General features: G+C 52.8%; 2 protein-coding genes across 4 annotated transcripts in view; both read left to right on the top strand.

Moving 5' to 3' along the window:
* Positions 1 to 42: 42 nt before the first annotated feature.
* Positions 43 to 6717, top strand: FASTKD5 (FAST kinase domains 5). Of its 3 annotated transcripts, XM_015625691.2 has the most exons (3): positions 43 to 88; positions 3893 to 3999; positions 4123 to 6717. In XM_015625691.2, the coding sequence occupies exon 3, from the start codon at positions 4162 to 4164 to the stop codon at positions 6544 to 6546; it is 2385 nt and encodes a 794-aa protein (XP_015481177.1). In that variant the 5' UTR covers positions 43 to 88; positions 3893 to 3999; positions 4123 to 4161; the 3' UTR covers positions 6547 to 6717. The 3 variants fall into 3 exon arrangements, with proteins under 3 accessions (XP_015481177.1, XP_015481175.1, XP_015481176.1); XM_015625689.3 differs by lacking the exon at positions 3893 to 3999 and having other exon boundaries at positions 45 to 88; XM_015625690.3 differs by lacking the exons at positions 43 to 88; positions 3893 to 3999 and adding an exon at positions 773 to 2910.
* A 113-nt stretch (positions 6718 to 6830) lies between these two features.
* Positions 6831 to 13511, top strand: part of UBOX5 (U-box domain containing 5) — a 9734-nt gene continuing 3053 nt past the window's right edge. Inside the window, exons 1-4 of the mRNA XM_015625692.2 lie at positions 6831 to 7115; positions 8745 to 8843; positions 10029 to 11213; positions 12955 to 12969. Coding sequence (XP_015481178.1) covers positions 8790 to 8843; positions 10029 to 11213; positions 12955 to 12969 — 1254 coding nt within the window. The 5' untranslated portion in view covers positions 6831 to 7115; positions 8745 to 8789. The remainder of the gene's footprint in view (positions 7116 to 8744; positions 8844 to 10028; positions 11214 to 12954; positions 12970 to 13511) is intronic.

Genomic DNA, 13511 nt, shown 5'->3' with positions numbered 1-13511 from the left:
AGTGGCGTCACCGGCGCGCGACCGGAAGCGGCGGGAGGAGGCGAAGGGGGCAGGAGGAGGAGGCGGCGGCGGCGCTGGAGCGGCCCCGGTGAGTCCCGGCCCCTTCCCGTGCCCTTGTCCTTCCCCTTCTCATCCCCGTTCCTCTTCCTCTTCCCTTGTGCCCGTCCTCTGCCCCCTGCCTGAGCCACACCCTCAGCCGGCGGGGCCGCCCTCGTCCTGCCCTGGGCTGCATTGCCCCAGATATTTATTTGTACATATATATATATATATATATATCCGTCTGTGTGTATGCGTTTATATTTATGTATTATGTGTCTGTAGGCGCAGCCGTAGCGGTGAGTAGCGGGACTGGGGCTTCCAGCCCTGCCCCCGGTGCTGCCCTGGAGCCCCGGGAGAGGGAATTGCACGGAAATGCTGCGAGGGCTGGAGCTGCTGTGCTCCGGAGCCAGGCTGGGAGAGCTGGGAGAGCTCACCTGGACAAGAGAGGGCTCCAGCGGGACCTCAGAGCCCCTGCCAGGGCCTAAAGGGGGTCCAGGAGAGCTGGAGAGGGATTTGGGACAAGGGATGGAGGGACAGGACACAGGGAATGGCTTCCCACTGCCAGAGGGCAGGGATGGATGGGATATTGGGAAGGAATTGTCCCCTGTGAGGGTGGGCAGGCCCTGGCACAGGGTGCCCAGAGAAGCTGTGGCTGCCCCTGGATCCCTGGAAGTGCCCAAGGCAAGGTTGGACAGGGCTTGGAACACTCTGGGATGGTGGAAGGTGTCCCTGCCCATGGCAGGGTGGGTAGACTGAGATGAGCTTTAAATCCCTTCCCACCCAAACCTTTCTGTAATCTCAAAAAGAGGGAAAAAGCACAGACAAACCAGAAAGTGACAATTTTGTGCCCTGACATCATAACCTATTGGGGGAATCAAATCCCTTTCCTGTTGCTCTCCTCTCCAGCCCAGGCACAGGAGTTCACTTCAGGCTGTTGGCCAAAAGGAGCTGTTTTATCCCCAACATTCCTGTTCATTCCTCACTCATCCCAAGGAGATTCCCTCTGCCCTTTGGCTGTTGGTGGAAGCACAAGCTGGGGGGGTTTCCAAAAGCCCCTCTGAGTATTCCAGAGGGAACAAAAGCCCTGACAGCATTTTGGGATGCAGCATCATCCCCTTCCAAGGGCTGAGCCCCTGTGCTGGGTGGCATCCCTCTGGGAAAGTTCTTTTCCAGGTGTTCAGTGATGCTCAGCTGTGACACTTCAGCAGAGACATTTCCATGCCTGAGCAGCTCCTCAAAGGCCATTCCCAACCTGCAGGGCCCAGCTCCAAAACTCCCTGGCTCCATGGAGCCACTGGAAGTGAAAATTCCAGAGATCCCTGCCCAGAGGTGGGAAGGAGTTTGGCTGTGTTGGGATGTGAAGTGGGAGGAGGAAGGAAGGAAGGCAAATTGCTCAAGGTGAAGAGAGGCAAATCCAGGGAAGGTGTGGGTGGAGTTGGAAGAGAAATGGGGTGGAAATTGGAAAGATCACAAAGATTTGGGCTGGGGGTGGACAAAATCATGGAAAAATCACTTGGAGCAGCCCATTGCCCTTGAGGGTGCTTGGAACTGTCTTGTGCCATCCCAACCTCGCTCTGCTGTGCGTGGTCTTCTCTTTATTGCTGGATTTGGAGCAAAGGAAGAGAGAAGCAATCTCTCCAGTGCCTGGATTCCCAAATGTGTCACAGCTCCACAGTCAATCCCTGGAGGATATTCTTAGCAGCACGCGGCGCTCGCCTTCGGAGCCTTCACCGGGGCTTTGATTCCCTGACTTTGAAGTGGGGCTGTTGTTGCTGGGAGGGGATCTGGGAGCAGCAGTGCTGGATTTCCTGGGGAGTATCACCTTTCACAGCAGAGAGAAGTTGGTTTATATAAATAACCTGGGTTTTGTTAGCAGAAAAATAGATAAAGGTATACTCAAAAGTTGAGTCAGACAAGGAAATAACTGGGAAAGCCTCACCTGGATAAACCTCTTCTTGTTCAAGATGATTTTTGGAGCTTGATCCAGCCCCTGTAGTGGTCTGAGCTCAGTGAGGTGCTGGAGGAGGAGATGTTGGAGGGGATTTCTCCTCCCCGAGGCAGGTGCAGTCTGAGCCTTGTCCCTGGTCCCCAGCACCTGTCACCTGCAGCCACTTCAGCCTGGACACCACAGCCAGTAGAGCCAGGAATGCTCATTTTATCTGACATTCCTTTCAGCTGAACAGGAGAGCTTTGAAATCCAGCTCTTGGCTCAGGTTTTCCTGTCCAGCTTCTGAGGAGGCTTTTCCTTTCCCTGCTCCTCAGACAGGCAGGAAGGGGCAGAGTCTCCTGTCTGGCACAATTTTACTTCTCATGCTGGGATGGGACAGTCATGGCCTTGGAACAGCCTGGGGTCTGTGGGACAGAGCCTGATCTGCTCCTGGGACTGCCTCAGGGTGTTTGGAGATACAGAGAAGATGCCTGGTGGGCTGTTGAGCTGCTCACAGTATTTACTGATCATCAAAAAAGCACAGTGGCCTCTCTTGTACCCTCCTCCTTGCATGGCTCTCCCCACAAATCCACATTTCAGTTTGCCTTTTCTTCCCCCCAGAGCCTCTGGGTCTCCATCCCAGTTGGTTTTTTTCACCTCTCTCCTGGGTTGGTTTCTGCTCCAGCAGCTTCTCCTCCCTCTTTGGCTGGTGTTTGCAGCCTCCAGGCTCTGTCGTGGAGCAGAGGATGCGAGATGTCCTCATCTGCCTCAGTGCAATGGGTTGCCCAGAGAAGCAGTGGAAATCCCATCCCTGGAAGTGTCCAAGGCCAGGTTGAACAGGGCTTGGAGCACCCTGGGGTAGTGGAAGGTGTCCCTGGATCGTGGGAGATGTGGGGATCCTTATACACCAAAAACACCCGGTTTGTGCTCAGCCAGGGCTGCAGGTGAGCCCCCATCCCACTGTCCTGCTCACACACCCCAAACCCACCTCTCCTGCCCCAAAGTGCCCATGGTGCTGCTGCAAAACTGAGTTTGCCTGCAGTGATCCCACATCTTGCTCCAGCCCTGATCAGGAAGCCGTGGAAACAAGCAGAGCTCCCAGGGGTATCCGTGAGGATTTATTTCCCCCTGTGGGGCGCACAGAGTGTGTTGCAGTGGCAGGTTTTGGCTTTCCTCATTTCCCAGCTCCCTGTGGTACTGAGGGATTTTAAGGAAGTGGATAACACCTGTGTGATGGATATTTGTGTGGGATAAGGATTTGAGGGGAAAAATCTGACCTGGTGCTTTGGTTTTTTTAATCAGCATCTGAATCGTGGTAAACAGGGCTGGTTTGGCAGCCAGTGCAGGCTGGCAGCACCCAGCTGGACTCCTACGGATTTCTCATCCTCACCCTCCGAGCTGTAGCTGCTTCAGGCAGGAGTTAGGAAGGCACCAGCCATTTTTAAGCCTCCTGTACCCTAAAACTCTGGGAAATCCTCTCAAATCTGAAGTTTAAAGCTCTGTTTCCCCCGGTTCTCAGCCTGGGATGTAGCATCACATGATGATTTGTGTTACCTCTCCCCTGCTCTTCCCCCACTTCGCTCTGGCCACATTTCTTCATTCCTCCAACCTCCATCTGCAGGTTCTGGGCCAGTTTTCACTCTCTGCACTGGTTCTGTGGAGACTTTGCCCCACATCCTGTCTCCAGGTGCAAAGGGCAGCGTGGCACCCTGGATGTTTGGACAACTTCTCAGGTGGTGGTCAGTGATTCAGACCACAATGACCAAAGCAGCAGAATGTCTGAACACATAAAGCCTCTTGAAGCTGCAGCTCTTCTGCAAAAACACGTTTTCATTGTTCAGAATGAAAGAAAAGCAGCTTGGGCCTCTTAAAAATGAAAAAACAGTGATTTTTTTTTTTTTTTTTTTTTTTTCTTTACTCTCCCAGTCCATGCCAGGTTTTCTCATGTCTGCTGAGTAGCAGGTCATGCCTGGCTGCCTTCTGCTCCAACCCCAGCTCACCTGGGTGCACATCCTGAGCTGCCTTTGCATGAGGTGACGTTCCATAGTGGCTTTGCAGGGACCCAGCTGCCCTGGCCTTCGGTAGCGTAAAGGATTGATTAAAACGTGCTGCCTGTGAGGTGGAGGCCACTCACTGTCCGTCTGCCCTTTTTTCAGTACCTGGAAGCAATTCTGAGCCCCAATAAGTTGAGATCCATGGCTACGGTGCTAATGTGCCGAAGATTCCCCAGGCTGAGCAGGGTGACAGCGCTTTCGACCACAGCCGTGCGCAAGGCCGAGTGTGGAAGCAGCAAGAGCAAGAAGGAAAAGCGAGATAAGCCAGGAGCAGCCAAGGCTGGGAGTGAACCCGGGGCTACAATCCAGCTGCTGAAGCCTCAGGACTACAGAGTGTTGTATGATCCAGCTGCCCAAGGCAAAGGCAGGGCTGGCTCCCAGCAGCACGTGGATAGGGACAGCAGGCAGGCCCTCGGTGACACCTTCACCGGCCCTGGCACCGTGCAGGCTCCATGGACATTCCCCACTGCCTCTTCCCAAGCTTTGTCACCCATCAGGAATGCTCTGCCCAAGTCCAGCCCACGCCTGGAGCAGACAGTCCTGGCCACGCTGTACAAGGAGGAAGCAGAGGAGGAAAAACGGGAAGGGCACGACTCCAAGGAGGACCCCCGCATGTTCCAGAAAGGGAGGCCCGAGTACAGATCTCTCAGCTGTGACAGAGCTGAGCCAGCACAGCCCCTCCCTGCAGAGGAGGGGGACTCGATTTTACAGAGTGTGGCTGGGTGTGAGGGCAGCCCTGGGATTCTCACGGATTATTTCCTCAAGCTGAGCCGTTTGCCGGCGGAGCGACGCGCGGCGCTGCCGTCCGATCCCAGGTTCAGTGCCCTGTGTCACCGCGCTGCCACGGCCATCAGGCTGTTCAGCACCCCAGATCTCATCCAGGTTTTAAAGGCTTGTGTCCCTTTGGCCGTGCCAGCCTCCCACCCCCTGCTCAACGCGTGCGAGGCCGAGTTCTGCCGGCGGGCGTGGGACATGGGCCTGGAGCAGCTGCTGCTGGTGGCGGATTGCTGGCGCTGCCTGGACCGCAGCGTGCCCTCCTACCTGGCCATTCTGTTCAGCTATGCCAACCTGCACTGGAAGGACTTCACCTTGCCCAGGTTTGTGCAGCTCCTTTACATCATCGGGGAAGGCCGAAGGTCGCCCGCGGATTTGGTGCAGAAGGTGGAGAACACCATCCTGAAACACTTGGACGCCTTCACCTTGGAGGAGCTGGGTGCCATCTGCTTGGGGCTCTTCAAGTCCCTCAGTGGGATCTCTGACCACGTCATGAGGAGGATTGCAGACAGGGTGTCCCTGCAGATGGAGGACATGAGCACCTACGCCTTGGTGAACGTGCTCAAGATGCTCCGCTACACCCGCATGGACCACCTGCCCCTCATGAGGGAGCTCGGGAAGGTCATTCCTGCTCGGATTCCTGCAACAAACATCCAGGGCATCATGCACATCACTCTCACCTATTCATCCCTGCACTTCTTTGACGAGGATGTTTTGACTGCTGTAGCCACCTCGTTGCCTTCCAAGGTGTCCTACTGCCGGAGCAAGGATGCTGCCAAATTCCTGTGGTCGTTTGGGTGCCTGGACTATGAACCTCCCAACGAGGAGTTTTACTCCAGCCTGATAAAGCAATTGCATGCAAAACTCCATGAGTTCAGCAAGTTTCCAGAGCATCTCCTTACTGCTCTGCTTGGCCTGGCATTTGTCAAACGCTTCCCAGAGGAGCTGATAGACTTTGCTTTGGGGGAGGAGTTTGTCCAGAAAACCAGAGGTAGCAAATACGAGCTCGACAAGGACCTGTTCACCCTGGGTAGGAGCGTTGAAATCGAGTGCCCGACCTACCAAGGCAGCCTCCTCCCACCTCAGCTTTGTCAAGAGTTCACTGAGATGGTTTCAAGCTTTGCAGAACGGGAAATCTACGTCAGGCCTGAAATCTTGGAAGCCACATCCCTCCTCGAGAGCATGTTGGGAGGCCCTGAGTACGTGAAGAACCACATGATCCTGCCCCACACCAGGTCCAGTGACCTGGAGGTGCATTTGGCCACCGATGGACATCCCATCCCTTTCAATTTCAAGGGTCCTGTGGCAGCCCAGAAGCTGAAAGACGTGGAAGTTAGTCTGACAGATGATTTAATGGCTCAGCTCCTACAGGGGAGAGCTCATAAGCAGAGTCCCACAGAAGTGGGAAATGAAGCCAGGATTCCCGGACAGGACGCAGCAGGAGCACCGTGCTGGGGTGCAGCCCTTCCTGCAGGTTCCAAATCCCAGGCTGAGCCTAAAGCAGGGCGCTGGCAGCCTCGGGAAGTGAGGCTGGCACTGCAGGTGTCCAACAGGAACCACTTCTGCTACGGCTCCAAGCGGCTGCTGGGGCTGCACTGCCTGAAGCGGCGGCAGCTGCGGCTGCTGGGCTACGTGGTGGTGGAGATTCCCTTCTGGGAATGGTTCCCTCTGCTCAAGCGCACGCGCTCCGAGAAGCTCAGCTACCTCCACTACAAAGTGTTCTGCCCAGAGCTGCTCAGCAGGGCTGGCTAGTGGGGGCAAGGGCTTGCCCAGAGCCTCCCCAGTGCATCTCCATGGCTGGCACTGGCTGGAATGGTCTCTGGGTGGTTGTTTCTGCTCTGGTGACGTCTCTACTTCCCGTGCTCTCCTTTTGTACCTGGATCCTCAAATGCTTCCATTCAAATAAAACCTACTAATGATTCATTTTCCTCTGTGATTGCTTCTTCCTCCGCCCTAAACGAGAGTGGTTGGATTTGCTGGCTCTGTGAGAGCAGGAACAGAGGAGATTTAGTCACGAGGCTGAGCTGGGTGCCAGGAGCACACACAGCTATTTGTGTTTCCACACCCATGGGGCTGGGGGGCACAGCCTGGGTTTCTCCTTTAGGATGGAACGTGGATACTGAGTGGGACTGAGGGTTGGGGTGCTCTGACCCCAGGACATTCATTTCATGCTCCAGGGACTTTATTTGGTGTCCACCATGCACATTCCTTACGGCAGCAGCTCCACAGTCCCACACAGGACACCAGGAAGAGTTTGGTGACAAATTCCAGACAGTCTGGTTTAAAATTCCTTGTCCAAAACCACTGAGGATTCTTTTCAGGTCTGTGTTTCATTGCCTCAGACCAAAGATCTTTGTTCACCTTAGGAAAGGCACACACTGAAGAGAGAGTTAAAAAAACCCAGCCATGGGTAAAAGCAACTCGGTGACTCAACTTTTGCCATGAGATTTGTAGCAGAGTCTTTCAGCAGAAGGGAGTGCAGTGACTTGGAAATGCAGAATAATCCATTTTCTTACTGAAGTAATTGAGACTGAAAAAATTAACCTGAGTTGTTTCTCTCAGGGTCACAAACAGGCAGGAGAAAATCCTATAAAATACCCACACAGAGCTCCTCATGTTGCAGGAGAAGTCTTCAGCCCAGGAAAGAGAGGAGAGATGGAACAGGGGGAAAATCTTGAGTTTTCCCAAGGAAGGGAGCAAGGAGGGTTGATTTGCCACTTTTCATAACACCAGTGCTGAGGGCCAAGTGAATTTACCACTTGGTAAATTGATTTTGTTTCAAAATGAGCCAAAAAGAGCAGTTTTGAGGCACAGCCTGTAGTTGGACTATCAAATCTCCTACAAGATGTGAATGCTGAAAGCCAGACCAGTTTAACCAGTTCCCCACTGCAGCCCAGTTCTGGAAACCTCTCAGACTCAGGCAGGAAAGGAGTGTTGGAGAAGAGTTGGTGTGTGCTTGTCCTGCTCCTCCAGGAGCAGGAATTGCTCCTGATGGCTTCCACTCCAAATTTTGGGATAGAAGTGCTGCTCACCTGCCTGTTCCTCTTGTAAGGTTCACCCCTGCTTCATTCCAGGCATTGTAACCACGCTCTGCCCTCTGCAGGTGTGAAATCCGTGTTGGGCTGGGTTTTATCCCTGAGATTTGTGCCTTCAATTCCACCTTTCTCCTTGCAGATGCAGCACAGGGAGCTCATTAACTCTGCCTTTCCAACGTGCCCCCAGAAGGCCAATTTCATTTGGGCTGAACCAACACATCAGGATCATTAAAGAGCTGCTTGTTCTTGAAGGAGGCAGCAGTCCCTGATTTGCAAGGTTGCCCAGGGGGGTGACATTTTAAAGCTGAGGTTAACATGAGGTTAAAGCTCTCACCTCACAGATAATTTAATTCTTAAAAGGGATCTGAGAGAGCCAATTCCAGTCACTTGTATTTATTTTTTTTTTTTTTCAATGGGAAAGGTGTGTTCACTTGAGTTTCTTTAATGAATGCTGGCAGAAGAATTTGGTGTTCAGATCCCAGACATCTCCCTCAGAGCTATTCCGTGCCCTCTGCTCCCTTGGAGTTATTTAACACCAATTATTAATATTTGTGGTTAATCTTGACTCACTGTGACAGCCTCCTGTGCTCTGCTGGTGCTTTTCTGCACCTATAAAACTCCTACATCTTTGACAAACCTTCAGATCTAATTGCTGGTCTGTTCATAGGTGGTTTTAGTTAAAATAGGCATTTTTCTCTTTGATTTTTCTCCACAGGTTCACTAATTAATATTAATGCGATTTTTTTTCCCTCTCAATCTCCTCTCTCCACCACATTCATTTGGGTTTATATTGGCTTCACCTCCTGGACTCAGATCTGAGCTGCATTTTAGGAATTGTAACTCACCCAAAACACAAAATCCTTTCACTGCTCATGGTTATTCACTTCCTTCATTTTTAATTTCTTTTTTTCCAAGCTGACTCTGATGCTCAGCAAGTGACCAACCTCTCCAGCTGCCAAGATGGTAATAAACGTCTGTCTCCCACAGTTCAAGCCAAGAATTCACTGCAACAAGGTAAAATAGTGATGTGGGGGTTTGGGGAGTGGGAGGGATTAGGTGGAATTGTCCTGGTGGGGAGCTCGTTCACTGCTCCTCTGGGATAATCAGCATCACTGATGTGGCACACACTAAATATTGGAGGGAAAAGCCCTGATTTTGCAGGATCTCATAACCAGACAGCATTATGTGCTTCCAGGTTTAAGTTCTTTGACTTGAGATCCCTTTTTCCCTGCAGTATTCCAGCTTTCCCTCCGTCCATTGCAACGCACAGCTCTTGATAATGTTTGCTGAAGTTACTTTCCAAGTATTTCTGGTCTCACTCAGCACATCAGAATCTCTTTAAGAAACTCAGTTTTCATTCAAATCTAATTTTTAATTGTAAGTTTCCACACCAACTCACCCCAGGACAGCCTTGGCTTTGTAAATACTGTGCTGCAAAAGCAGCAGTGCTGGAATTTTTTATGGAGAGAGCCAGCCATGCCACAAAGGTTTGGTGTGATTGTAGTGATCAGGACCATATTAAACAGGTGGAATAAACAGATTTTCCTCGTTTTTATTTGTCCATTCAGCAAGTGCTGCAGATTTCTCAGGGCCTGGGGCTTCCAGGAAAGGGAATGGGTTTAACCAGTCTGCCCAGGAGCAGAGCAGAGGGTGGGATTGGATGTTCCAAAGCAGACCCAGCCTGGTTTGATGGATCTCCCTCAGGAATGGGTGGGATGGCTCCCAGAGGCTGATTAACATCCAGAATTCCTCTGGGATCCTGTAACTGTTGTTCCAAGTGCATTTCCACATGGATGAGTAGTCACAAAGAAAATCAGGAGACTCCCACCTGAAAAGGGAGACTGGAAGAGGAGACTCCCATCTCCCCCACGTTCATCCTCTGCTCCCAGCCATCCTCTCCTTGACTTATTTCACTGTCCCAGCCAAAACCATGAATTACCCCTAATTTTCCATTCTTCCAGCAGCTAAGTCAGGTCTCCACATGGTGAGGAGGGAAATGGGAGCAGGTGGCTGGAGGAGGGTGGGAATGGCTCTGCTCTGCCTTACAGCAGGGCTCTCCTGCCTGGTCTGAGCTGCACATCAGCCTCAGCCATGGCTCCTGGTTGATGTCATCCTGAAAAATCTCTGGAAGTGCTTGTCAAATTGGCTTCCTTGTGTTTCCTTGCTCCAAACTGAACCCAGTTTTGTGCTGGCACACAGATCTCTGCCGATGGCTATGAGGTGGAGAACCTGATCTCCGAAGACCTGGCCAGGAGGAACCGCGGCTTCCGCAGCGAGTACTTCATCAAACCCCCGGTGCACGTCACCATCTCCTTCCCCTTCAACATCGAGATCTGCAGGATCAACATCGACATCTCCTCTGGGGGGTACCAGACCTTCTCTGGGCTGGAAGTTTACACCTCTACCTCATGCAACAAAAGCTCTTGGCAGAGCCCTGAGGGGCAGTGCTCAGGTCTGGCCGGGCAGCCTGTGTCGGACAAGGACACCTTCACCCTGGTGGGAAAAGCTGTCTTAAAAAATCAGAGCAAAGTGACTTTTGGCCACAGAGGTTTCAAGCCGAGGCCTCCCTTCCATCAGATGGAAAATGTCTTCTCCTACCCCGGCTCGGTGTCTCAAGAGCTCTGGAACAAAGGCCCGGCCTCGCTCAGCAACGTGTCCCACCTAAAAATCTGCATCACCCACGTGGCCGGGGGGGGCCTGCCCAGCATCAAGAGGCTGGAGGTGTGGGGACAGCCTGCCAAGTCCTGCCCACAGGAGGTGATCGAGGGCGTCTTCCAGGTGGCCTCCCAGTTCCTGGCCCAGGACGTGGGCAGCCTCAAGCCGGAGCTCTGGACGCCCATGGAGAGCGACTGCGTCCCCTTCAGTGCCAACGAGCAGCAGACCCTGCACAAGCTGGTGGATGTCGTCCAAGACATCCCTGAAGAATTCCTGGACCCCATCACTCTGGAGATCATGACTTTGCCCATGCTCCTGCCCTCTGGGAAAGTGATTGACCAGACCACCCTGGAGAAGTGCAACCGGAGCGAGGCGTCCTGGGGCCGTGTTCCCAGCGACCCCTTCACGGGGGTGGCCTTCAGCCAGCACTCGCAGCCCCTACCTCACCCCACCCTCAAGGCCAGGATAGACCACTTCCTGCTGCAGCACAGCATCCCTGGCACCAACCTGCTGGGGAGGGCTCACGCTGCAGAGGGCCTGGTGCCCTCCTCCATCACCATGTCTTCTCTGAAAAGGAAAATGGACTGCATGGATCAGGGCTCCCTGCAGCCGCCCTATTTTTCTGCTACAAACTTACTTGTCACGGCTACCTCAGAGAACAGTGCTAAAAAAATGAGAACTGACAGTGACTCCCACTTGATCCAGATGGACTGTTCCACAGGTATCGTGGCTCCCCAGCTCACCTCTCTTCCCTGAGTGGTGGGACAGCCCCAGGCTGAGGTTTCAAATCAGGACAGATCCAGTGCAAGTTCCCATCACTCCTCTAGAAAGCTTCCAGGCTGTGTTTGGCTGTTGATGGGTGTGGTGGAGCTGGGTCATTTCATCCAGCTCCTGTGTTCCCTGTTCAGTGTTTCACAGCCCTTCTTTGCTCAGGTCACCCTGTTCCCCTTTTCAGTTTGGATTTCCCTTCTCTTCCTTCCACGTGGAGACAACGTTTTTCTCAGCATCCTGCTTTGGAGTTTCTTTATCCAGGGGGATTTATTGTATCCTGCAGAAACAGGAGAAGAGATGTCAGGTGGTGCAGTGGTGGTGGCACAGGGAGTCCTGGCTCATGGTGTGGAGGGAGCTGGGAAGGAAGGCAGGAATGGGACACAGAGCAAACCACAGCAAGGGAATTGCAGGCAGGAGGGACAGCTCAGCCTGGGAGAGACTGCACAGAATTTTCAGGTGGTTAAAGCAGAAAACCTGGTAGAGGCTAAATTAGAGAAGAAATGTGACTTGCAGGGGAAGGGAATGGGTGCTGGCTTCCCTCCATCCACCCTTTTCTCAGCCATGTGGTAGCAGCAGTGCTGGGAATGCAAAATGTCCTGCAGATCTGGAGCAAAGGAGGCTCAGGTGGGACCTTGTTGTTCTCAACAACTCCCTGAAAGGAGGGGGGAGCCAGGTGGGGGTTGGGCTCTGCTCCCAGAGAACAAGGGTTTTACACCAGGGGAGGGTTAGGTTGGATTTTGGGAACAATTCTTCCATAGAAAGGGTTGTCCAGCCCTGGCAGAGCTGCCCAGGGCAGTGCTGGAGTTCCCATCCCTGGAGGGATTTAAAAGCTGTGTGGATGTGGCACCTGGGGACAAAGGGTGTCAATCCAGGTGTGTGGGAATTTCGTGGTTGGCTCTCCAGGCAGGTAAGCCCAGTTTCCTGTCTGCTCTAACCCAGTGGTCTGTGACATGTCAAAAGGTGACCCAGAGCTGCTGGGACCTATCACTGCCTTCACCCTTCTCCCAGTCTGCCTGAAAACATTTTGAGGACAAAGCTCAGGTTTGATTTTAAACAAATTCTTCAGCTGAAAGTAGTTGATATCAGCTGGTACCGGGAAGAGCAGGGAGAAGAGAGCCTGCACATTTCTTCTCTGATCCCTCATCCTGGAGCTCATTCCCTGTTTTAGCAGGAATCTTTGGTTATTTTGGCTGTGGAAATGTGTGACAGCTCCCAGCAGGATGTGCCCCAGCCCCACAGGAGCAGGAGCTGTGGGTCCTGGGGCAGCCGTGTCCGTACATAAATAAAAGCAGCGTGCTCAGCCCACGGAGCTCGTGCTTCACTGGATCATCAGCCTTGATTGGTGGAGCAAATGTGCAGCACCAATTGTGAGCTCTTCCTCTGGGAGATGATTTTAACAGAATTAGTGATGCAGACAACATTCTCTTAATGCTTCATCTTAATTAGCGCCGTCGGTGCTGCGCAGGGCAGCCCTGCAGGGAGGGTCCAGCCCTGGCCCTGTGGCTCACAACTGGGACAGAGAGGGAAAAACAAGCCCCACAGATTTTATTAATGGTTTAAATGTTCTCTGTGAGCTGCATGGAGCAAGGCTGGGAGCACTGGGCTGGATCCAGCTGAGGGAGTGCCTGGGATTTCAGGGCAAAACAATTCCTGGCTTGTTTGGAGCTTTGCACTTTTTCAGTCCTGCAGAATTGTACAGCTCCATGAAAGGAGGGTGCAGCCAGGTGAGGTTCAGGCTCGGAGATGGCCTCAGGGTGGTCCAGGAGAGGTTTAGGTTGCCTATTAGGGAAAATTCCTTCATGGAGAGGGTTCTCCAGCCCTGGCACAGGCTGCCCACCCCTGGAGGTATTCAAAAGCCGTGTGGGTGTGACACTTGGGGACAGAATTTAGCAGGGGCCTGGGCAGTGCTGGGTTAAGGGTTGGACTCCATGATCTTGGAAGACTTTTCCAACCTAAATGATTCTGATCCTGTGTAAGTTGGCCCTGGGACACCATGTGAATGTCTGGTGGTAATCCATAGGGCATTCCACCTCTAAGAGCCAAAGGAGATGAGGCACTCCAGCCCAAATCCCAGCCCCTTGGTGGGGAAAAGACACCTCTCAACAAAACAAGTGACAGGGCTCCTAAAATCCTCCAAGGTTCAGAGCCAAGGCAGTGTTTGCATCACAGATCCTTTTTCCCAGCATCTGCTTCTCCATCTTTTTCTTGTCCTTGCAGACCTGATCTGTTTCCCTTTGCAGACCTGATCTCTGTGTT

This window comes from Parus major, chromosome 4, assembly GCF_001522545.3.
Source record: "Parus major isolate Abel chromosome 4, Parus_major1.1, whole genome shotgun sequence".
NCBI classification, from domain to species: domain Eukaryota; kingdom Metazoa; phylum Chordata; class Aves; order Passeriformes; family Paridae; genus Parus; species Parus major.
This window is presented reverse-complemented; position numbering and strand designations above follow the sequence as displayed.

Bases quoted from the DNA above. Each gene is read 5' to 3' on its own strand.
- FASTKD5 (XM_015625691.2), top strand. From the start codon at position 4,162: ATGGCTACGGTGCTAATGTGCCGAAGATTCCCCAGGCTGAGCAGGGTG.